Source organism: Calliphora vicina, unplaced genomic scaffold, assembly GCF_958450345.1.
Source record: "Calliphora vicina unplaced genomic scaffold, idCalVici1.1 scaffold_44, whole genome shotgun sequence".
NCBI lineage: Eukaryota > Metazoa > Arthropoda > Insecta > Diptera > Calliphoridae > Calliphora > Calliphora vicina.
In genome coordinates, this window is record NW_027052579.1 from 165,458 (window position 1) to 192,649 (window position 27,192).

Below are 27,192 nucleotides of genomic sequence, written 5' to 3' on the forward strand. Positions count from 1 at the left end.
AAAATGTAAGAAAAGATTAACTTACTGTTTATTGTTGATTTTTTGTTTAAGCTTTGATATTTTTACAAATAAAGCTTGAGTATCTGTAATTCTCATTCACTCTATAGTTTGATTTGTATAATATCTTTAGTTTTTCTAAAGCCTTTTGGGAAAAGGTTTCCTGATGATCTGGCCTAAGCAACCAGTGAAATGCGCATAGTCTACTTTTACAATGCAGAAATTGAAAGACAGACGAAGTTTGAAGGCGAGGTGTTGAAGAGGTACAGTGTGTATTATACAGGTTTAGGTTAGTTCAAAAGAGAATGAGAAAAATGTCTGCCTTTCAATTTCTGCATTGTAAAAGGGGACAAAGGAACTACCATATCCCACAACAATAAATGTCAGTGAATTTATCAATAATTGGGAAATTGAGACAATTCTTACTAAAAACAATTTTTTTTATTGTTATGGTAATATTTACTTATTATACAAATTAGTTCACACAAGCATTTATAAAATGTATACTAATAATAGTCGAAAGTAATAAGTTTGAAAATATTAAATTAATATTTTGTATAGACAAATTAAATTAACAAATTAGGGCCATTATTACAACTTGCCTTTATGTTCGAAATAGTGAAGGTGAAACTTTAAGCAATAGAAAAAGGTACCCTTAAAGTTAACTATTACTATTACGAACATAAAGGCAAGTTGTAATAATGGCCTTTAGTATAAAGTACAATACAATATTAATTAATTTTTAAGTTATCGGTCCTTTAATAAATAAAGTCTGTATGGCAAGGTAATAAATAATATTTATAATTGTCTCCTAATGGGTTAATATAAACATATATGAAGTCACTTCGAAGCACTTCACAATGATGATGAATACATTATGTGTAAAAATATACGGTTTATATGTAAGTACTATTACCAAAAAAGTTTAATAATTTTTTTTTTAAAATCGCAGAAAAAAATTATAAAATCGCTTGAACAGTATTTAAAACAATTGTGTTGATAACACTTTCATACAGCTGTTTAAATTTGTTTGTTTATGTCAAAAACATATGACACGTTCTTAATGTTCTATAATCGAACTAAAGTGTTACGTTAAGTCAACATTACGGTTACATTACATCAACGGTCGGCTAACACAGCCTTAAGGGTAATTTTAAGTATTTATTTATTTATTTACACAGCTACATCAGCTGGGAAAATTGATATACATAGTACAATACTAACAATAATAATAATAATTTTAATAAATATAATGAGACTTATACTAAATGATATTAATAATGATAAGAATAATAATAACATTAGTTACTAACATAGAATAATTGAAAATTTAAATCGTTGATTAAAGAGTAATAATATAACGACATAAAATAGATATGCATTGATATTTCTTGTTTTTGGCTATTTGGATGCTGCTAGTTATTTTTTTGTCAAATATGTAATACGAAATAACTAATATCCATTAAAGTAAATATTTTTGACTCTAACTGAGATATTGACTTGAATTTTTTTGTAAGACCAAAAATTAACATATCTGAAGAAAAAAAATTGTTCGGAATAAATGTGGATCAAATTGTTCCTAATATGTATTTTCAATCCTATTTAAATGTTGATACAAATTTTAGTTTTAGAAATTCAATAAATAAATAAAATATTTATTTATTAACAAAACTTAATGAAATTTTCAACGTTTTTTGAATTTGTCATTCCAAATTATAAAGTGTAAAAAAACTTGTCAAATGGTCTCCCTTTGATCCCGCAATTCCAAAAAATTTAGGCGAAAATCCAAAAGATGGTATTTCTTACAATTTTACCCATAGGATCTACATTTCCTTCGGGGCTGGGAAAATACTTTGGGGATAAATAGGGAACACATCAAGGTTTCTAAAACTGCTTTCCGTTTTTTGATCCCAGCTTTGGGATTTTAGAACATGTGTGTCACGAGTGTGATAATAGTATTAATTGTAATAATAATAATTGTAATTTTATAAATGTAAATGTTGAGTTGGTAACACTTTTTATATAAAGTAACCGTAAAGGGTGGATTAGCCGACTGTAATGTAATGTAACCTTAACGGAACGGAACAGCTGATCGTTTCTATTGTGTGTAAAGTAGTTAAAGCAGTTATAGTGACAAAATGTAACGTAACTGTAACGTCTGAACCTGTTAAAAACAGAATTTCTTTACGTTTCAACGTGACATTTACTAACGGTGTTGTCAACTTGTTGATTTTAAAAGTCTTGTATAAAAAATACTTATGCTCAGAACGCTTAACAATATTTTCAATGTTCTAAAAATGTTTTAAATATTTCAATAATATAAATACATAAATAAAAAACAAAATGTAAGAAAAGATTAACTTACTGTTTATTGTTAATTTTTTGTTTAAGCTTTGATATTTTTACAAATAAAGCTTGAGTATCTGTAATTCTCATTCACTCTATAGTTTGATTTGTATAATATCTTTAGTTTTTCTAAAGCCTTTTGGGAAAAGGTTTCCTGATGATCTGGCCTAAGCAACCAGTGAAATGCGCATAGTCTACTTTTACAATGCAGAAATTGAAAGACAGACGAAGTTTGAAGGCGAGGTGTTGAAGAGGTACAGTGTGTATTATACAGGTTTAGGTTAGTTCAAAAGAGAATGAGAAAAATGTCTGCCTTTCAATTTCTGCATTGTAAAAGGGGACAAAGGAACTACCATATCCCACAACAATAAATGTCAGTGAATTTATCAATAATTGGGAAATTGAGACAATTCTTACTAAAAACAATTTTTTTTATTGTTATGGTAATATTTACTTATTATACAAATTAGTTCACACAAGCATTTATAAAATGTATACTAATAATAGTCGAAAGTAATAAGTTTGAAAATATTAAATTAATATTTTGTATAGACAAATTAAATTAACAAATTAGGGCCATTATTACAACTTGCCTTTATGTTCGAAATAGTGAAGGTGAAACTTTAAGCAATAGAAAAAGGTACCCTTAAAGTTAACTATTACTATTACGAACATAAAGGCAAGTTGTAATAATGGCCTTTAGTATAAAGTACAATACAATATTAATTAATTTTTAAGTTATCGGTCCTTTAATAAATAAAGTCTGTATGGCAAGGTAATAAATAATATTTATAATTGTCTCCTAATGGGTTAATATAAACATATATGAAGTCACTTCGAAGCACTTCACAATGATGATGAATACATTATGTGTAAAAATATACGGTTTATATGTAAGTACTATTACCAAAAAAGTTTAATAATTTTTTTTTTAAAATCGCAGAAAAAAATTATAAAATCGCTTGAACAGTATTTAAAACAATTGTGTTGATAACACTTTCATACAGCTGTTTAAATTTGTTTGTTTATGTCAAAAACATATGACACGTTCTTAATGTTCTATAATCGAACTAAAGTGTTACGTTAAGTCAACATTACGGTTACATTACATCAACGGTCGGCTAACACAGCCTTAAGGGTAATTTTAAGTATTTATTTATTTATTTACACAGCTACATCAGCTGGGAAAATTGATATACATAGTACAATACTAACAATAATAATAATAATTTTAATAAATATAATGAGACTTATACTAAATGATATTAATAATGATAAGAATAATAATAACATTAGTTACTAACATAGAATAATTGAAAATTTAAATCGTTGATTAAAGAGTAATAATATAACGACATAAAATAGATATACATACATATATAAAAATAAAATAATAAGGAAAGATGAAAGTATAAAAATACATATAAATTAGAAGAATTTATAGTAAAAAAATTAAAAGTATAGAAGATTAAAATAATAAAAATACACTTAAACTAAGAAAACAGCAAAATAATCATAAATTAAAAATTAGGTATCAGCAGGAATACAGGAACTAATTGACCGGAAAACGATCATAAATTAAAAATTTGGTATCAGCAGGAATACAGGAACTAATTGACATAAATTAACAAATAGGCTTTTTATGAGATTAACTGGACCGACAGGAAACAGGTGATTGATAACATATGACATTAGCAGGAACGTAGTAATTATGGAAAAGTGTGGCATCACAAGAAAACAGGAACAAAATAAATACAAAAATGGAATTCAGTTGTTAATAATGGACATCGACAGGAGCACAGGAACTTGTGGAATAAATTTGTTATTAATGGATATCAACGATAACACAGGACCAAGGTCATCGGCAGGAACACAGGAATTTATGGAATACATTTGTTACTAATGAACATCGACAGGAACACAGGATTCAAGGTCATCGGCAGGAACACAGGAAATTATGGGATGTAGTAATTCATAAATAATAAATAACATCAGAGTTGTCAATAATGGAATTCGGCAGGAACACAGTAGTTAAAATTGATAATAGCAGGAATACAGGGTAAAACAGTAGAAAGTTGGCAACCCTCATAATTCGCGAAGCAAAATTTGTTTAATTTTATAAATAGGATCGGATAGTAAAAAATGTTTATAATGATCATTAAAAATTTATTTGTAAGGACATAATAATAACCAAGCTGTAACGATTACATTGTAAAATATATAAGCGCGTGATCAGAGAACTTTATAAGAATCAGAAATAAAAGAAATAAAATAATAAAAGCAAACACCTTTTATTACATGGTGTCAGAAGTGGTTTGCAAACAAAGTAAAAACAAAAAGCAAACCACAACGTTAGTGTCGTTAGAGGAATATTTAGTTGCTGAAATTTTCCGGCGTGTTAAGCGGAAAATTAAATTACATTTTACATCGGAAAGAATCCAACGTGGTTGTCATCATCGGGTATAAAATAAGTTCCTGGAAAAGCAGATCAAAGAATCCAATTGTCGCTGAATAATATTGTCATAAAAAAAAACAAAATGGCAACGAATGATCGTCTGCCATGTGAGTTGGATTGCTCTGACCTGGCAAAGGAATGGCAGGACTGGAAGCGAAATTTCCTGGTTTACATGATTGCCAGCGGCAAGGTGAAGGAGTCGGAAGATACGAAAATTGCAAATTTTACCTGGCTCATTGGGACTGACGGTGCCAATATCTACAATACATTGTTCCCCAATGACGGGACACAAAAATCCTTGCTAGGCACTGACACAGTGAGCAAAGATGCAACTCAACGCACTCTAGAGGAAGTTTTGGAAAAATTCGACCAACATTGCTTACCGCAACGAAATGTTGCAATGGAGTCGTACAAATAACGTAATCTCGCAAAAAGTTGGACAATCATTCACGGAATTTGAAACTGAACTGCCTACTCAGATACGCTACTGTGAATATAAATGTGAATGCGGCAGATTATATGACGATCAAATGTTACGTGATCGGATTATTGTAGGAGTGAATGATAAGAAGTTGCAGCTTAAATTATTAGATGGCCGGGATGAACAACTAATACGTGTCATCGAAATGTGTAAATCGCATGAGGCTGCCAATACAAATAAAAGCATATTGGATGCAAAACAACCAGTGGTCAATGCTATTAAAACCGGTCACAACAGTGGAGTAATTAATAGATTTTGTTTTAATGGCGGTGATCCATGGAATGCCAGTCATGTAGATGAATGCAAAGCTAAGTGTTGTATTCTTCAAATCTTGTTTATTAATCAACTTCAAATTACATAGTTCTTTCACACTTATACTAATATATTAATAACTTCATTTTATTATATACATGTATTTTAGGAATTGTTCTGAAATAATATAATTAAAGGTTACCATACAACACCTCCCCTTTTTAGTGTTTAGGTGGGACTAAAACGGCTCACTCGACGTCGTTGTCGTTGAGACCTTCTGGGTGTCGTTGTGGTTTCTACTTCATTTAAATTAGTTAATGTTGGATGAGGTACCACTCTAGCATTTGTGTCTGAGGAGTCAATAACAGTTGTGGATTCTGGAACTTGGTCATCTGTTTGTGGATCGGGATTATCATATGTTTCTAAAGCCATACACCAATCTCTTTCATCACTTATTTTGTCGTCTTCATTGTATCTTTTTCTTAATTGGTTTACATGTGACCGAATTAATTTACCATTATTCAATAAAACGTTGTACATAACATTACCAATGCGTTCAATAACTCTTCCAGGACTCCAACAAAAATTGTTATTGCCTTTATATACTCTTGCATAAACAGCATCTTGCTCATCAAAATTTGTTTCTTTTGCACCATGTTTACTGTTAAACTGTTCAGCAACTTTATTGTGGGGTAATGATAAATTTCTGTTATTATTCTTAGTCGGCTTTAAAAGATCTAAGGTGATACGTATTTTCCTGCCTAATAAAACTTCAGCTGGTGACTTCTTATCTGGTGTATTTGGGTTTGTTGTCGAACGATAATTTTGTAAAAACGTGTTTAAATTTTCGCATACTGTACCCTATTCTTTCGATTTTGCAAGCATCCTTTTAAAGGTGTCGACAAACCTTTCGGCTTGACCATTTGACATTGGGTAGTAAGGGCTGGAACAAATATGCTTAATACCATTTTGTTGCATAAACTCTTCAAATTGCGAACTCTTAAATTGCGTTCCGTTGTCAGAAACAACAATTTCCGGCAAACCGAAACGAGCAAAGACTTCTCGAAGAATTTGAATTGTTTGTTGAGTAGTTATTGTTTTTGTTGCTATTATTTCAGGCCATTTAGAAAGGGCGTCAACTATAACCAGAAAATATTGCCCTTCAATTGGCCCAGCATAATCTATATGCAGGCGTTGCCATGGTTCCGAAGGTATTGGCCAAGGTTGCAGGGTTGTTTTCGTTGGCATTTTAGCAGCAGAGGCACAACTGTGACAATTTTGAACCAACACTTTTATGTCATCGTCTATATTCGGCCAATATATGTAACTTCTCGCAATTGCCTTTGATCTATCTATCCCTGGATGGCCATGGTGAATTTGTTTAAGAACTCTTTTACGATAAATTGAGGGTATAACTACTCTGTTTCCATACATGACCACGTCATCTACAATAGACAAATCATTTTTCCGGTTAAAATATGGTTTAAGATCAACGTCTTCTATTTTATCAGGCCAATCTTTTTCAATATATTTAAAAACTTGTTTTAAAATGAGATCTTTTTGTGTTTCATACTTTACCATTTTATGTGTTATTGGTAATTTGTCTAAATTTTCAAATAAAATTTGTTTAATTTCTTTTTCAAATTTAATTGCAGCAATGACATATTCTTCGCTATTGAACTGTTGTTTGTCTATAAGACGCGATAAGACATCAGCATAACCAAAACTTTTTGTTGAAATAAAACTTATGTCAAAATCATATGCTAAAAGTTGAACCGCCCATCGTTGCAATCTATTTGCTTGGTGTACTGCTATACCAGTCTTCTTTCCGAATATTGCAAGTAACGGCTTGTGGTCAGTATGTAACTTGAATTTTCTTCCAAATATCATTTTATGAAATTTCGTTACTGCAAAGACCAATGCCAAGGCTTCTTTTTCTATTTGGCTATACGATTTTTCGGCTGGGGTCAATGATCTTGAGGCGTGACTTATAGTTTTAATACTTCCGTCTACATATTCGTGAAGAATACATGCTCCCAAACCATAGTTTGAGGCATCTGCCGCAACAATAATACTCTTTGTTGGATCATAATGAGTTAAGAGTAATTTCGACGAAAGAATTTCTTTTAATTTTAAAAAACATTTGTTATGAACTTGAGTCCACTGCCATTTTACATTTTACCCCTTAGTGCTCGCATTTGGCTAACAAATTTTCCATAAAAATTTATAGCCCCGAGAAATGAACGAAGTTCTGAAATATTTGTTGGTTCAGGCATTCTTTGAATGGCTGATATACGATTTGGATCGGGTTGTAACCCTTCTTGATTTATTACATACCCTAGGTATCTTACTTCGGTTGCAAAAAAATTACATTTTTCGAATTTTATTTTAAAACCAAAATCTTTTATACGACGTAGAACTTCTTGTATGTTGTTGTTGTGTTCGGTTACATCCTTACCTGATACAAAAATATCATCGATATAAGCTGCTACGTTTTCCATACCTGCTAACATTTTGTCCATAATCTGCTGAAATATGGCTGGGAATGTTTTTACTCCAAAGACCATACGATTATATCTAAACAGCCCCATGTGAGTATTTATTGTAAGAAAATGTTTTGACTCGTCGTCAACCTCTATTTATAGGAATGCGTCAGACAGATCGATGTGACTAAAATATTTCGAGTTGGTTATCTTTGAAAAAATGTCTTCTGGCAACGGAAGTGGGTATTGGTGTGGTTCTAAGGCGTTGTTCAAACCTGTAGAAAAATCGGCACATATCCTGATGGACCCGTTTGGTTTTTGAATAACCACTATGGGTGCAGCCCATTCCGAATAATTTACTTGTGAAATTACACCAATTTGTTGTAACCTTTCCAATTCAGCTTCCACTAAATTTTGCACCGCATACGCGACAGGACGCTTGGGACGAAAAACTGGTCTTTGATTTGGCTTGACTGTTAAATGTGCCTTTGTTTTTGTACACAACCCTAAAGTTCCCTCGAACACTTCTGGAAATGAGTCTTTAAGCAAGGTCAATTTCTCATTAAAAACAAAAGGAGTTTCCTTCGGCTTTGATTGGACAGTATTACAGATGTTATCAATAGTCATTTCATTCAGCTTCAAAGCTTGGATCCAATCCAGTCCTAATACATTTAAGTCATTAAGAGGCGTTACGTAACAAGTTACCATAGCTTGTTTATCTCGAAATTTTAAACTGCATTCAAATTGAGATGATAAGGGTAATTTACCTGTTGCACTTCTGGCTGTGTCTTTTACCTCAATAGCATTTTTTACACGAAGTTGTTTAAAAGTGTTTTCTGAAATTATGGATATATCCGAAGCAGTATCTAATTGAAGTTCGATCAACGTATTATTGACTTCAACACAAATATATTTTCTTTGTGTGTCAATTTTCTTGACAGCAAAAATGCTTTTTGTTTCGTAGTTGGTGCTTTGTTGCTTTTTATAAAAACGATTTTGTTTCGCATTATTTTGTTTGACTTTCTTTTTATTTTTAGATACGCTGCAGTAGCCCTCTTTGTGACCTACTACGTTACACTGCTCACATTTGTGCTTTTTGTATGAACACTCGTTGGCAAAGTGCATACCACCGCAAAACCAACAAGGATATTTTGGACCATGTTTTGGCTTTTTGTGTGTGTGTGTGTGGATTTGTTTTACAATCGCTTCTGATTTCGATTTTTCTATAAGAACCGTGTCCATTTTGAGATTAATCATTCGTTGACACTCGGTAGCAAGTAGATCCAGTGTTATTTTATCACCTTCAGTCTCTAACTTATTCAACATTTTTGTGCGAATGTCATATTCTGTTGTTGATTTTAATCCCATGATGAATATTAAACACTTAAATTGATCTAGTGTCAGATCTTTTAGTTTAAACAATTCACATTGCCGATTAACAACACCAGCATACGTAATAAAATCGGTGGATGTGTCTTTTGTAATTTGCAGACAATTATATCTTATATTGAACTGCGATGTTTGAAGTCCAAATAGAGATGTAAGTTTTTCAACTGTTTCCTTGAACTGAAAATCACGAGCATGTTTTGGCAAAATATAATTGGTATATTTGCTGTGTACCATTGGGCTAAGCTTTCTAAGCAACAAGCGAACTTTTGCCGCACCATCAAGTTTGGCAGCATCTACGGAGAATAAATCCTCGTACCTTGAGTACCACATGTCGAAAGTGAGGTTATGTTCATCATGATGGAACTCGGTGATGTTTGATGACAGTGCTTCGATCAGAAATTCAGCATTTTCACCTTTATTTGTTGTTTCCGATCTATATGGAGCAAAATTCTTCATCAATTCTTGCATTGCCAATTGATCTTGGTGCTGTTGATCTTTTAATTGTTGTAAAAGTGAAGTTATTGCAGCTTCCATCGTTGTTGTGCTGGTTTATTTTTTTTTGTATTATTGTAATTTACTTTACAAACAAAAAAAAAATAATTGATAAAGCAATATTTGTTTTAATTTAATATTCCATCACTTATTTATTTTTAAATAAATTTATAGGTAATTTTATTTTTGCAATTATCAATTTTCCTTGCACTTCAACTTTTTTTCTCCTCGTCGCCAATGTTGTATTCTTCAAATCTTCTTTATTAATCAACTTCAAATTACATAGTTCTTTCACACTTATACTAATACATTAATAACTTCATTTTATTATATACATGTATTTTAGGAATTGTTCTGAAATAATATAATTAAAGGTTACCATACAACACTAAGAATGCTATATGCCGCTCATGTTCAGAAAAGGGTAATTTTCAACGAATGTGCCGCAAACCAAAGAAGCTGACCGAAAATGATGCCAACGATGGGAAGAAGAAGGTAGCTGCACTTAACTGGGGTGATATAGAAGGTAATAGTTGTATTAAAATTAGTCAAGTAAATATAATATTAAGTAAAAAATTTATTCTTAGGTTAAATACAAGTGAAGCGCTGACTAAGCGGTGGACTAAGACCTACTTGGATACTGAGGCAGACATAATCTGCATTCCAGTTGATATAGTTAAGGAACTGGGGATTGAAGTGTATACCCCGGATATACATTTTTCAGTTGTAGATTATAACAACAATAGAATAAAGATTTTGTGGTTTTTGTGTTCTTAATTGTGTGGATATTTTTTTTGAAACCGAAAGGTCAGCCGAATTTGTTGTTGTTTGTAGCAAAAGTGAACCGATACTTGGATTGGAAACTTGTCAGCGATTTGGGCTTGTGAAACGGGTGGATGTTAATAGTGTTTCAGGGGAGGGCATAAGGGCGAGATTCATGGGTAGATACGAGGATGTGTTCAGGGGTGTGGGAAAATTTCCGAGAACTTTTTCAATCGCATTGAAGGATGATTCTAAACCAGTTCTACACTATAGGAAAAGGGTGCCGAATTCATTGTTATACAGGTTAAAGATTGAACTGGGAAAAATGGTAGATGAGGGTATAGTCGCACCTGTCGATTACCCTACTGATTGGGTCAATAATTTGCAGATAGTTGAGAAGCCTAATGGTGAGCTGCGCATTTGCTTGGACCCGAAGGCACTGAATAATTGTATTAAACGTGAATATTTTTTGATTCCCACCATTGACGATTTAACGTCAAGGTTGGTGAACAAGAAAATTTTTTCGGTTCTAGATTTGAAGAGTGGATTTTGGCACATGGAGCTAGATAGGGCAAGTTCGGATTTGACAACATCCGAGAGATTTAGATTTATTCGTGTTCCTTTTGGCCTCAACTCTGCCCCGGAAATGGTGAGAATTTTTGGGGACATAGAGGAGGTACTGGTGTACTTTGATGATGTCGTCATCTGTGCGAATGATGAAGAGGAACATTATAGGATAATGGACTTGGTAATGAGTAGGGCACGGTATAATAATATTAGATTCAATCCTGAGAAGATGCAGTATAGGCAACGGGAGGTGAAATTCATGGGGAATATTGTATGCGAAGGAAAGATCAGGGCTGACTCGAAGTATCGGGATGCAGTATTGAAAATGAAAAGGCCGGATAGTAGGGCGCACGATTCCAAATTATCCGTTTCACATAGCAGCCATGGACCTTTTTGAGTATGCTGGTCGCAATTATATTGCGATTGTTGATGCTTATTATAATTTCCTCATTTCAGTACCCATTCAAAGGAAAACAGCAGCTCATATTATTAGTGTTATTTGCCGAGTATTCGATAGCATGGAATACCCGACAGTGTTGAAGTGTGATAATAGCCCATTTGGGTCAAGGAAGTTTACACAATTTTCAAGGGAATATAACGTACAATTCAGGTTTTCTAGCCCAAGGTATCCCCAAAGTAATGGGTTGGCTGAAAAGGCAGTTACCATAGCGAAAAACATCCTCAAACGCTGTGCTAGGTCAAACGACGAGGCACAATTTCGGTATCGATTGCTGGAATATAATACGAGCCCATTATCGGATATGCGTCTCGCTCCATCCGAGTTATTCTTTGGTAGGCTCTTGAAGACAAAATTACCGATATCGAGTTCACTTTTGAAATCAAACAGCATAAATGAACGGGAAATTCGGCAAAAGAGGGAGGCAAAGAGAAGAAGGCAAAAGTTTTATTACGACAGGAATGCTAGGCCCTTGTCCGCATTGAATAAGGGTGAATTAGTTTTATTTAAGAAGAGTGGAAAGGAATGGTATAATGGTATAATGGTAGGATCGTGTCGGCACAAAACGACAGATCATATATAATAAGGGATAACTTTAATAATTATTTTAGGCGGAATCGACGATTTATTGTCAGGACAAGAAATGAGGACTTTGATGCTAGTGAATTATTATGTGAGGAAGGTTGCGTAGGAGATCGGGGTTTGACTGGAGGACCTTTGTCACAGGATGTAACCGAATCAAGTGTTGGGGAAGTCCAGGGGAAAAGTGAGGTTTGTGACACGTGTGAACCATTCGTTTCAGCAAGGGATGATGATGACCCAGCAGTAATAATAGCTGAAACTAGAGATGAGCGATCCCGTGATTTTTGAAGAACGTTGTTCTCAGTGAACGTGATTTATAAATCACTGTTATTTTAAACAGTGACTGTGATCACGTTTTGTCTATGTTAAGCAAAATAACAATTATGTTAAGAAGAATACATTTGGTCAATTCACAAGGTCTCTTATCAGTCATATTGTCATAATGTCCTAATATATCACGACTCAGCAGCTCGTCTTAACCGACTCTTAGGCATTCGTAGCAGGTCTCTGCTGGTTGGTTACGATAACACAATAAACATAGCATACAGAGTAGTATTATTGTAGAAAATTTTTAGCTTGAAAAACAATAAAAACCATTGTAAAATATTAGGACATTATGACAATATGACATGATAAGAGACCTTGTGAATTGACGAATTATGTATTTATTATTTTCATTCTTAAATCTGTTCTTATGTTAACCAAAAACAAATATTTGCTGATTTAAAAACATCTGTTAAAAAAACAGGAAAATAACAGAATTAATCAAATGCAACAAAATTTTAAGAGAACTAACTGATATATAAAATTATGCGCCTAAAAATATGCAGTAACTGTTGTTACCAGTGAAAAGAACGAAAAAAAGAACGACATTAAAAGTACCTGTTACTTTCTCCATTTGTTACCAGTGATTTTTTAAAAACGTTACCAGTCAATGTTGAATAATATTAAGAAACGACATTTAACAGTATGTTGAAAAATGTGAGAGAACGACTTAAATATACCTGTTACTACGTTTATACGTAAGGCTTATTCGCAAATAAAAATATTGTAATTAGAAAAATTTGCCGTATAAACAGTGAATTAATTATTTATTTGCAAATAGCTAACTCACGAAAACAATTCCTGATTAACGATACTATTTGCAAATAACATTTTAAACATTGTCATATTTTTTAACGTTTTTAGTTTTTCTTTCGTTTTTTAAATATTTCATTGCGTTTTTGCATTAATTGAATTGTAAGACAAACAAGAATTTGTAATTCTTTCATTTTTGCATTTAAAAAAATAAGAATTTTCCGTAACCAAAGTCACACATAAACAGAGAGTTAGTTAATTACAAATTATTTTTATTTGCGAATAGGCTACGTATAAACGTAGTATGTTACTTGCTATATTCAGTAACTGTTGTTACCAGTGATTTTTCAATCACAGTGATTAAATCACAGGTATGGAAATATTGCTCATCTCTAGCTGAAACCAGTGGTTCAGACGTGAATAGTGGGAGGACTTCTGAAGGGCAGATTAGGGAACCTATAGTCACTAGAAGCGGTCGTACGGTGAGCCCACCAATTAGATTTGGTAGAGATTATGGAGACAATGGTCTGTCCACATGCTAGGACTCGTGTTGGAGATTAAAAATAAGATTAAAAATAATTAAAAAAAAAAAAAAGCTTGTCACGAGTATGATAATAGAATTAATTGTAATAATAATAATAATTGTAATTTTATAAATGTAAATGTTGGGTTGCTAACCCTTTTTATATAAAGTAACCGTAAGGGTAATTTTAAGTATTTATTTGTAATATATAATAATAATCAGAAATAAAATAATAAAAGCAAACACCTTTTATTACAATGTGGCCCAATGTTGAAATTTTGATAAAAAAAATAGGTGAAATTCCGAAAGGTGTAGGGGTGACATATTCGAAACATAGGACATATTTTTTATACCAAAATGTTCTCCGTAAAGATACCTTACAGAAAAATGTAAAATTGTTATATGTTCTTAAAGAAAGTTTATTTAAATCAAATATTTTTTAAATATCTAAATTGAAAATCGTTTATTTTTTAATCCATAAGTGATATTGCCTTGAAATCGTTTGTATGTGATTTATAATTTAATTGTCTAACTAACAAACAAATTTGAGTTCATTCGGTCCAAAAGTACGACATATTAAAAAAGCGGACCAAAGTATGGCAAAATTTTAAAATTTCAATTTTGAAATGCCTATAACTCGGATATTATAAGAGTTTTATGTATGTTTTTTCAAGACCTAGTCGAGCACTTTCCAAAAATATAAATATATTTGAAATCGGATGGGATGGGAAAAAAATTACACGTGTTTAAAAATTTTACATGTTGAAGGTACCCTACTTTCAGCGCCGCCCCTGGATCATTTGCAGATTCCATTTTAATAACTTAAACTACAATGCTCCTAGCCATGTCCACGTCAAATTTTATCCCGATCGGATTAGCCGTTTTGAAATACCAGATTTATTTCCAAAAAAATTTGATTCTGGCCAACTGTTCATTGGGTGTGTTTAATTATACATATGATGTTATACACTTAGCAATAACAGCAACTAATGGCATCAATTGCAGAAATGTCAATTGTGCTATAGCACAACCACAGAAGTGTGTATTTTTGCTAGAAAAGTTTGCCAGCACAACAAAATAAAACGAATGGAGTGCAATATTAGCACGACAAAAAAACTGTGTGTGCTACTAAAGCACGAACATATATTTTGGTGGATGTGCAATGGATTGTGTTTGCTACTAAAAATTGCAGACTAGCATTGCAATTTTAATAGTAATACGAACGAACAGTATGAATATTTATATTAGTTGATTGTGATGAAATGAGATAATTTCATATTTATTGTATAGTCAAATGTAAGAAATATGTTGCTAGAGCTGAATATCGAAACCCTGATTTATTACTCGGTTTGTACACTTGCATCCACATATAATGAATCTGTACTACTAACATTCGGCACATTTCATTTACATCAAAATACGAGATTGGAATTTGTATAGGGCCTTAATTTGACATTTTTAATGTGATATCGAGATTATTAGGTTATTTAATAAAATATATTTATCTTATTACTTTTACTTTCTAAAGATATTGAAACTTGAAAATAGCTTTAGGAGTGAGCAATAGCAGTATTATCACACTTTTCCTTTGTTAAACAGTTGAGCCTTTCTATGTTGCAAGAACTCATAGGAGCTTTATTTTGGTGTTAAGTTTTAAAGATTAAAAAAAGTATTTATTTCACACACTATACAACTAAACTTAACTGTTAAAACTTTATTTAACGAGTATATATACGAAATTTAATGGCAAAAAACTACTTACTTTTCTGTAGAGTATACTGTGGAATTTGGATTTGTTTTTTTAAAAAGTTTGTATCAAAAGGTACCGATTTAACTTCAACGCTATTTTTGTTGTTACTATTTGTTGAAATTTCATCTTAAAATATAAAAATTAATAATACTTGATAAAATTAGCCTTCCTTAAATCAAGTATTTTATAAAATTAACTAGTGATACAAAATACACTACAATATTCAAAGAATCTACTAAACTTAGTGCATTTTAAAAAATTTACCACATAATTCATTTGCATACGCCAACAAATTATTTACTCCTTTCATTGGCTCAAGAGAAGGTAGTACATTTGTCTTTAAACGTGCGCGTTTAGAGTCTTGATTTATATTGGTACTGCTGTCAAAGAGTCGGACTACTTGTTACAAATACTTATTTGAAAAGAGCTTAAAATCGCAATTTGCAATTAATCAAAATACTTAATAAACTTGTTTTAATCTTTGTTGTTTTATTTTTATTTTATATACATACATACATATCCCTTAATAAAACAACAGTGTATAATTTTTGGGCCATTTCGAAATAATTGAGTTTAAAATTTTTGTGTTAGTAGACACCTAGAACAAAAGTAATATTTCATTGATATTTTGACCCACTTTGTGGAAGTAGAATTTCAACAAATTTTGACCACAATAAATTCAGTTATGTAGATTCTTATTATGCAATAAAAAAATAATGGTGTATATGCTTATACAGTGTATAATTTATACACTATTGTTTTATTGAGGGGCCGATATGTAAGTCTGACAGTTCAAGGCATGAAAAATTGTGAACTTACTTTTCTACTGATTCTACCTTGTGATAGTTATTGTTTAAGTTAGTTTTTTTTGTATGTGTATACTCCCTTTTGTTCACCCTTGGGTGGGGATATTTTTTTCTAAATTGTAACGAGTAAAACCGTTAACGGTACTTTTCTTAAGCATTGTTCGCCACTTTGTTTTTGCATATAATATTCTAATCGTAGCTTGATCGCTAAGACCTATACAACGTATTCTCAAACATAAAGGTAATATAATAAAGAAAATAATTTTTTAATATAAACAAAATAAAAACACAGTTTTATTTCTTTTTTTATTTCACGCACAAAACATTTGGTCCAATCGAGCCGGATTTTTTGCCGCACATAAGACAAGTACGAAGAACACAAATTAATTTGTATCTACTTTTTTTATTTTATGGTCATATAAAGGATCGCCATTTTTTGGACACTTTCCGCAATTACCATCGTCTATTCTTTATTTCTTATTTTTGGAAAACATATTTACAAAATAATAAGGTGCGTACTTGAATTTCTTTATAAAAAAAAGTGCTGTGAATTTTGTAAAAGAAAAGTGTTTTTTTATTTACTTTGTTTATTAAAAATAAAAGTGTTTAAACAAATACTCACATATACATACATATTAATTATAATATTACTGTGTGTTTGTTGTAGTTGGTCGCTTTTCCAACCCTCACTTTATTTGACACTTGCTTTGTGTTTCGTTTTCTACTACTAGAAAATATCAACTGCGGGTTTGTTTACGTGGACGGACAGAATTATAGAAACTAAATTTATTTTGATAATTTGCTCATTTTTTGTGACAAAATAAAGATCTTTCGCGTTTTAAACGAAAATAAATTTAATTAAAATTAATATTATTAATTGTGCTTATTAATAAATAACAAGTGGTGGAAATAGTGTTGTGTTTTTTTGATTGATATTAAATAAATACATAGACATTAGTGTTTGCTTTTTCTTCTTCTTCATATAAAAGTGGTCACTCTACTGTCGGTCAGTTTGACTATTATTGCGTTTGATTCAATTTGACAAAATTAATTTTGTGTAATATTGATCAAATTTGTGAAAATTAATTACAATTTAATTTATTAAATATTATTTGAAAAAATCAGTTAGATTTTTTTTAATTTTAAAAGTAAAAAATTTTGGAAATTATTAATCAATAATAAATTAAAGTTGTTATTTTTAAACTTGTAATTTATATAAAAGAAAAAGTAATAAACATGTCTATTACACCACTTGACCGTTTTATTAGAGCTTCGGATGCTCTTATCCGTTTTGAAGCCGAATTTAATAATACTCGCGAAGAAGTACATACTGCGTTCACAATAGGGTTTCACAGAGATGAATTGAATAAGTTGTGGGACCTTGTTAAATCGACATATGAACAATGTCTTGATTATTTGACGACCTCTGAGGACACTGAACCTGATGATACTGAGGTGACTAGCTCGAAATATCAGAATACGTATAGATCGTTTATTAACTGTTCGGGTAAAATTGCTGAGAAAATTCATCAGTTTGATTCAGTGACTAAGTCAACTGATTCGCCAACAGTGAATCATAATATTTGTGTCGGTCATCATAATTTGACTTTACCGCCTTGTGACGTAGATATGTTTGAGGGTGATTATCTTTCATGGCCTGCCTTTAGGGATTTGTTTACGGCCTTATATATAAATAGTTCGCGTCTTACAAATATTGAACGATTATGCCACTTACTGCGTAAGACTAGTGGCGACGCGAAGGAAATTGTTTCGAAAAGTCCGCTTTCTGATATAGGGTTTGAAATGGCATGGCGAAATTTAAAAGACGCCTATGAGAATCCGCGTATGTTGGTTAATAATCAACTAAAGACGCTTTTTAATATTCCAATACTAGAAAAAGAGTCTTTTACCGGCCTCAAAAATTTGCAAAGAGGAATTAATAGTTGTCTTGCCGCGTTGTCGGTGTATAAAGTTCCGACAGAGAATTGGGATCCGATTCTAGTCTTTTTATGTGTACAGCGACTTCCTGGCTGCTCTGTAACTTTATGGGAACAGAGCATTAAGGATAAATTTGCGTTATCATGTTGGAAAGACATGGATGCTTTTCTAACAGAAAGGATTCAAACTTTGGAATGTCTTCGTGATATTCGGGAAACGCCGCAGACAAAAGTACCATCGGTACAAAAGGTAAAAACACATCATGTTAATTCTGCATCAAATTCTCATTTTTGCGTTTTATGTAAGAATCAAAGCCATTTCCTACGCGATTGTAAGCGTTTCAAGAATCTTTCAGTTTCGGAAAGATTTTCTACAATTAAGAGACACCATTGTTGCGTCAATTGTTTATCAAGAACACATGAGGTTAGAAATTGCACAAGTGTTCATAGCTGTTCAACTTGTCAGAAGAGACATCACACTTTGCTGCATAGAAGTACTTCATCCTCAGACGATTCGACTGAAAATTCAAATACAGGCGCGAGTTCTGTCGTGGCATCTCCACCAACAAACTCTAGGACTGTGGAATCTTCAGCGTCTACTTCTAGAAAAAATAACCCAGGTCCCTCAAATCGACAGGTGTTCCACTTGTCCAATAATCGGACTGTACTTTTAGGGACTGCTATGGTGAATATACGTCACCAAGGTATGACATACCCGGCTCGAGCCCTCATTGACCCTGGTTCGGAAACGTCGTTTATTTCTGAACGCGTGCAGAATCGTTTAAAGATTTCGGCGCATTTGACAAATGCTCAAATCTCTGGTGTCAACCAGACGATTACTGCAACCTCTACTAAACTTTGCTCGATCGAAATAGGCTCTCCTTTGGACACGTCGATTAATTTAAGGACTACAGCTCTTGTTTTACCAAATATATCGGGTAATTTACCATCGTTTGTTATGTCGGATGAACTTTGTGGGAATTTACCGAATCTACAATTGGCTGATTCTCAGTTTTTCAATTGCAGACCGGTTGATCTGCTTCTAGGTGCAGATTTGTATCCTCAAATTATATTAAGGGAAATTCGTACAAACTTTTTAGGGTCGTTATTAGCTCAAAACACGATATTCGGTTGGATTATTACTGGTCCTGTGCCATCATCTTCTGTTCAGGTGTTTAATACCAGAGTTGAGTTTTCCGAGGAAGACAATTTAAACAGCGGCTTACTCCGCTTTTGGGAACTAGAGGAGGCGCCGAAAAGGAAAATAATGTCCCTTTATGATAGGATTTGTGAAGAGAACTACAAGCGCACAACTCGCAGAGGAACTGATGGACGATATATAGTGACACTTCCTTTCAAGCCTGAATTTCCGGAAAAGCTTTCGTTAGGTTCTTCAAAACAAAATGTTAGGGCGCAATTTTTGAGAACGGAAGCTTCACTATTGAGGAAACCACAAATTAAGGAAATGTATGACGAAGTAGTTAAAGAATATTTGGTTTTGGGTCACATGCGGCCAATAGTGGAGACATCGTCTTCCATTTCTTCATGTTATTTGCCACATCATCCTGTAATAAAACTTGATCGTAAAACTACTAAGTTGAGAGTAGTTTTTAATGCGTCAAATAAAACTTCTAGTGGACTTAGTCTTAACGATTGTTTGTTTGTCGGTCCTACCCTTCAGGCAGATTTAGTCCTACTGATTTTACGTTGGAGATTTTTTCGCTATGTTTTTAATTGTGATATTACTCAAATGTATAGACAGATAAGGCTTGACCAGTCTCATACTCCTTTTCAGCGTATTTTGTTTCGCGATTCTCCTACAGAGGATTTAAAGCAGTATGAATTACAGACTGTGACCTTTGGCGTCAATTGTGCACCTTATCTGGCCATCCGTACTTTATTACAGTTGGCAGATGATTCTGAGAGTCAATATCCACTCGCATCGAAAATTCTTCGTAAAGGTATGTACGTTGACGACGTACTCACGGGGACTCATGATGTTGAAACCGCTTTGATCGCTCGTGATCAACTTGTAGCGGCATTATCATCTGCAGAGTTTAATCTTCGAAAATGGACTTCGAACGATAAGGCAATTTTAGCCGGTTTTTCCCCCAGAGTATTTGATGCTACTCGGTAATGCTACTCACCGTAAGGCTGTGGAACGAGTTCTCAGGACTATTGCGATACTGATTACAGGCGCTATAAGGACTACCCCCTCTAAGGCACTTTTTACTATCCTGAACTGGTTACCAGTTGATTTGATGGTGATACAAATGGCTCTCAACTCTGCTGTGAGACTAAATGCTGGATGTTCGTGGTATGGTAAGGATCATGGGCACTCTAAAATACTGAACTACTATGGGTACTTACATAGTAATGTCGATTACTGCATCGCAAAACCATTTTTCGATATGCATTTCCATATTAAGATCCCGAATAGGGATTCATGGCAGCGCGGACTCTTACCCCCTGATGATGTCATAAGGGTATTTACTGATGGCTCAAAGAGGGGCAATAGGGTCGGTGGTGGTTTCTTTATTGAGAACTATGGGATTAAATCCTATTTCAGGCTACCTAACTTCTGTACGGCTCTTCAGGCGGAAATTACGGCCATTAAACGTGCATCCAACTGGCTGAGGTTTTATCAAATATCTGGTGATATATGTATATTTACCGATAGCAAGGCTGCCGTTAAAGGAATAGCGGGTGTCTTTACGACATCTAGGTTAACCGAGGAATGCCGGGTATCCCTTAATGAGATAGCGAGACATTCTAGGATAACGCTTATATGGGTCCCTGGCCACGATGGTAATCAGGGTAATTGTATAGCTGACGAACTGGCCAAAATGGGGGCGATGATGGATGATGATGAGATCGACCCCTTTTCTGGTATTTCCCTTGCTATATGCAAGATGGCTGTTCAGCGGACACTATATGAATCTGCACAAAGCAGGTGGACCAATGAGTCTTCCTGTGTTACAACGAGGTCTACTTGGCCCGTATATGATGCCAGCAGGACGAATCTACTTATGGAATTTCGTCGTGAGCAAATAAGGCTAATTGTCTCCTTCATTACAGGACACTGTATAATTGGGACACATGCTAGGAGATTGGGCCTACGGTATAATGACTACTGTAGGAGCTGCCATAATGAAGAAGAGGATGAGACGGTGTCACACCTATTCTGTCAATGCCCGGCTCTGATAAATCTGAGGGAACGCATCTTCGGAACACCATTCCTATCATGCTTAGATGAGCTATCAAGGATAAGTCTTAGACGAATCTACTCTTTCATCAGAGAATCTGGTTGGTTTAGCCTGGAAACAACGGACGTATAATTAATACCAAGATGTTTACCCCTTGGGTATCACAATGGGATCAGTTTTGAATGGACCCAAGTGAGCTGCTTGAAGAGTGGCTACCCATGGAACCTAACCTATTTGATAGATGAGAAACTTTTGGTTTTTGTCGAATCAAGTAGTTCGAAAACGCTGGGACTCCAATGGAATGCTCATTTGGACGTTTTCTATTTTAGGGTGAATCCTATAGCGCGACGTTCGCACTACACTAAGAGGGAAGTTCTGTCAACAATCGCGAAATTATTTGACCCGGTAGGTTGGTTAGGTCCAGTTTTAGTAGTAGCAAAAATGCTAATGCAAAAAGTTTGGCAGGATCAGATAGATTGGGATGAGGATATAAAAATGTCAACACAAACCGAATGGGAGAAATTTGTGGCTTCGTATCATGAAGTCAATTGTATACAAATTCCTCGATGGGTCCATTATGAACCAGAATCCTCAGTAGAGCTTCATGTTTTTTCTGATGCCTCGGAAAAGGCATATGCGGGGGTAATATATATTCGGGTGGAAACACCTAGAGGAGAAATTTTCACACATTTGCTAACATGCAAGACGAAAGTGGCCCCTATTAAATCGGTTACTTTACCTCGTCTTGAACTTTGTGGTGCTGTATTAGCGGCAGACCTTTTGAAGGCCGTGTTATGTGAAATTGACATTCCATTGCACCAGGTTTATTGTTGGACTGATTCTACGATCGTCCTTTCCTGGTTAAGAAAAGACCCCTGTTCTTGGGCAACCTTTGTTGCAAATCGAGTTTGCAAGATACAAGAAATTGTAGGCAAACATAATTGGCATCATGTCAGATCTGAGGAAAATCCAGCGGATTTAGGAAGTAGAGGAGTTACACCTTCTCTTTTAGCTCAGAGCTCTCTTTGGTGGAATGGTCCACATTGGCTTCGGGACAAAAAGTCTACTTGGAATCTGAAAAATTTATCCATGCTTGATACCGATCTTGAGGTTCGAAATGTAAAATCTCATTTCTCTTTTTTTACGAATTACGAGGACGTTTTGGAGAGATTTTCGTCGCTTGATCGTGCTATCCGAGTTTTATCCTACGTTTTCAGATTTTTCCATAGAACTCATTCGCTTTATAGGAACCGATATTCGTATGACACCATAACGCTGTCTGAAAATGAAGTGAGACATGTGAAACTACGTTTGGCCATTGTGGCCCAAAAAGGTAATTTCGCGGAGGAATACAAGTGTCTATTAGAAAAAAGACCACTTTCTTCTAAAAGTTCACTTTTACCTCTAAATCCGTTTCTTGACAATGAGGGTGTCATGAGACTTAATGGTCGATTGGCTAGGTCGCCTTCATTGGTTTATACGGAACGGCATCCTATTTTATTGCCATATTCATGTCGCTTCACGCTCCTTTTAGCAGAATTTATTCACAAGATTTCCATTCACGGTGGAAATCAACTAATGCTAAGGATAATACGAATCGAATATTGGATTCCTCGTTTAAAGACACTTGTTAGAACAATTGTTAATCGCTGTAAGCGATGCGTGTTGGATCGTAAACGCGCTTGCACTCAACTAATGGCTGCCTTACCCCCAGAACGGACGAACTTGGATCGACCGTTTACAACAACAGGAGTTGATTTCGCTGGTCCCTTCGACATGAAAAATTTGAACGGTAGGTCGTGTCAGATCTTAAAGGCCTATGTCTGTATTTTTGTATGTTTCGCCACCAAAGCCGTACACTTAGAAGTAACTTCAGATTTATCAACAGATAAATTTTTAGCGGCATTTAATCGATTTATTTCGAGACGCGGTTGTAGGTGCTTCTCGAGAGTTGGAGAGAGAATTTAAAACCTTTTTATTGGAAAGTAGTCGCCTATACTAGCTCCACCTGAACCGTCAATTTATGACTCGCCGCTTAGTCTTCTAAATCGTTATAGGAAAGTTAAAGCACTGACTCATCACTTTTGTCGTAGATGGAAAGAAGAGTACTTGTCAGGTCTTCACAAACGATATAAGTGGAAATATCCAGAAAGAGATATAGCAGACGGAGACTTAGTTGTCATACGAAATGAGCAATTGTCACCCACTTCTTGGAAAATGGGAAGAGTCGTTAGGACTTATCCAGGAAGCGATAATCACGTACGCGTCGCGGACATACGTACAGAAAACGGGATAATAAAGCGACCAATTACAAAACTGGTTTTTTTAACCAGTGAAACTGCTTAAAAATTGTTTTGTTAACCTTCACTGTTTCCTAGTATAATGGATCCTCTTACTCACTTGTCGGAAGAAGCTTTGCTTGAGGATTACGATGAGACAATGGAGGTGGACTCAGCTGCGACGACTACTACTACAGGTTCTACCAGCCAGTCTGAAGTTGTCGCTGTCATCGAGAGCTCAACAGCCATCGTGGTCACTGACCAAGAGGTCCCTTTGACCTCACCTGAAAATTCCTCTGCCCCTGCAGTGGTACCGGCTCCTGACGCCAACATAACTACAAATCCTGACCCAGTATCAGGTGCCGTGGAAGCCTCTGGTTCGAATCCGGTCGGGAATTCGCGAAACCTTGCTAAAAATTGTCGCATTTGTGATCGCAAGCATCAATTGTCTTCGTGTCGAAAATTCATAAATATGACTTGTGAAAAGAGAATTAGGATGGTGCTACTACACCATTATTGCTCTCGTTGTTTTTCCGCAAATCATATTTCCCGCGATTGCTCAAGTCAAGGATGTTGTAAAACATGTAAAGGAAAACATCATTCGATGTTACACTATGACAATAACGTCGCGGCGAAACAAATGAAATCCAAAAAACGCTCGCGAACTAGCGATCCTCGACCTGCTGTTTCGAATGAACTTCCGTCAATGCCATTGTTTCACCCCGTGTCGTTTTCTCCAACGGCTACTGTTTTGCTGCTCATTTCGGACAAGAGCATTCGGGTACGGGCAGTTTTAGACCTTTGCTGTAGCATGAGCTATATTTGCTCAAGTTTAGTGGCAAACCTAAAGCTGCCCGTCTCCACCGTTAATGAAGAAAAATTTTGCAAAGTCAATATATGTTCTCTTTATGAGGCATCGCGACAAATTTCATTGACGGTAAAGGTAAAAACAATGCATGGCATAAAAACTCCTGTAGAAACGGTTTCGGACACTATAAAAGATCATTTTGAGGGTATGCAATTGGCAGATCCGAGTTTTAATATGTCCGGAAAAGTCGCGCTCGTAATTGGTCCTGAGGTAGCACCGCAAATTATGAGAGGTAAAATCTATTCGAACCCGGGACTTCCTATGGCTCAATACACCATCTTTGGTTGGGTCATTTCTGGCCAAGCCCCTCGTTAAGGGCCCAGTTCATGGTCTGATTCAAAACCATACTCTCTTGAGTGCAGTATGTAGTCTGTGTCAAACTACATCCCATAGACCTTGTTCTATGGGAACCTTTTTATTTATATCTACATATGTACCAGCTGGTCTGGCCTGGTCGTATGACCAACTTGTTATTTGAAAAAATAAATAAATGAATTGAAAAAAAAAAATATGATTTAAGTTTACATTTTTTATTATTATTACCTATTTAATTTAAGATTTGTTGCAACGTTCTTTGTTGTTGCAAGGTGGCCGGCAATGTTTAAGTTAGTTTTTTTTGTATGTGTATACTCCCTTTTGTTCACCCTTGGGTGGGGATATTTTTTTCTAAATTGTAACGAGTAAAACCGTTAACGGTACTTTTCTTAAGCATTGTTCGCCACTTTGTTTTTGCATATAATATTCTAATCGTAGCTTGATCGCTAAGACCTATACAACGTATTCTCAAACATAAAGGTAATATAATAAAGAAAATAATTTTTTAATATAAACAAAATAAAAACACAGTTTTATTTCTTTTTTTATTTCACGCACAAACAGTTATATTATGGCATCAACACATTTATGTTAGTACTGCTGTCAAAGAGTCGGACTACTTGTTACAAATACTTATTTCAAAAAAGCTTAAAGACGTAATTTGCAATTAATCAAAATAAAAATTGCCGAATTTAACTATAAAAATACTTAAATGGTCTCATAGTCGTTTGTGTAAAAAGGCGATTAATGTTAGTGCACCGTTGCTGTGTTTAGCGAAGAATGGTTTGTACCTAATTCACCTCTCGCCACACACGTTTACTTTATTTGATAATCTCTCACATCACCAACGGTCACCAATTTTAAATGTGAGTATTTAAAATTGGTTCAATATCGCAAAATAAAAATATAATAATGAGTACTTTCAGCAAACCATTTTAGGTATTTATACATTCCTGCATATCCAAGATGTCTCAATATTTTCAATACATTTGTTTAAACAATACGTGAACTTTAAAATAATGTATTTTACTTACGTTTGGGCTCTTTTTCGGCAAATAAACTACAACATCATTTTGTAAAGAACTTGAGGTTTGTAAAAATAGGAGCAACAGCTGTCTGTCGACTATATCTAAATCCCACCATCCTTCTGTAGCTACAGCTATTTTATGCCCCACAACTAGACAACAAAACAATGATCCACATTGGGTGCTGAATTCGTCATTTAAACATTGTAACATTTGAGCGTTTTCCGTGGAGAGTAAGCAACTAGAAAATCCCAAAAGCTGATGTACGTATAACTCCAAAATAGCATCAATAAGACGCAGATAATTTTTAGATTCCTTCTTTAGTCGTTCTATAAGGGAAGGGTGTGACATCTCATCTCTACTTATAAATAAAGAAAATGCTCCAAAAATAAGATCTGGTAAACGTTCAGTCGTATAATTACTGACTCCACAGGAACAAACAATCACTGTAATCGTATTGAAAAAATCGTGCCACACATATGTCCAGTTACTAGCATATGTAGTGTATAATGAAACACCCAAAGATTTGAAGAACATATGCAATCCATTCAAAGAAGCAATCGTAGAAAATGGTAACTAAATATTTTACAAAAATCTTATTGTCATGATATCTATAAGGCAACAATTAGAGTAGTTACTTACGTTTTCGCAATTCCCTTTTTTACGCGTTAAAATTGGTAGGCCTCCATTTGTGGTTAAACAAATCAAATATATTGACATAATTGTAGTATATGAACTAAATATTGTTGGATGTTTTGTTTACCAAAAGTTTGTTTACTATTTTTGATATTACCAATTGTAAGCATTGTTGCCAGAAGTTAAGAAAATAATATAATGATTGTAATAGGGTTCTATAAGTCGGTTGTTCGATTGCTCGAACAATCGACTATTTCCTGAAAAAAGTCGAAATTGACTTTTTGGCAGTGTTGCCACCAAGAAAATTATAAACTACACATGCCTCATTCCTAAATTACACATACGAGAAAAAACTACACATGTAATTTTCGTGATCGTAATAATAGAAATTGTCTAAAGGTGGTGCGAATACAAGATTTTTAAAACGTACATGAAGACAAAAGGTTTGTCACAGTGGACTATGGGATGTTTGGGCCAAATACGATCACTTTAGTCACTAAAGTTTAG

At 34.1% G+C, this 27,192-nt stretch overlaps 2 protein-coding genes across 2 annotated transcripts in view; one reads left to right on the top strand and one right to left on the bottom strand.

Moving 5' to 3' along the window:
* fy (fuzzy planar cell polarity protein-like protein) overlaps positions 1-26,829 on the bottom strand; it is a 163,062-nt gene extending 136,233 nt beyond the window's left edge. Inside the window, exons 1-2 of the mRNA XM_065514809.1 lie at positions 26,692-26,829; positions 26,059-26,625 (exon numbers count right to left, since the gene is read on the bottom strand). Of these exons, the coding sequence (XP_065370881.1) occupies positions 26,059-26,625; positions 26,692-26,769 (645 nt within the window). The 5' untranslated portion in view covers positions 26,770-26,829. The remainder of the gene's footprint in view (positions 1-26,058; positions 26,626-26,691) is intronic.
* LOC135963030 (uncharacterized) lies at positions 16,832-25,154 on the top strand. Its single transcript, XM_065514810.1, has 2 exons — positions 16,832-16,930; positions 23,941-25,154. Exon 2 carries the CDS (start codon positions 23,945-23,947, stop codon positions 25,022-25,024), a length of 1,080 nt encoding a protein of 359 aa, XP_065370882.1. The 5' UTR covers positions 16,832-16,930; positions 23,941-23,944; the 3' UTR covers positions 25,025-25,154.
* Positions 26,830-27,192: the final 363 nt, after the last annotated feature.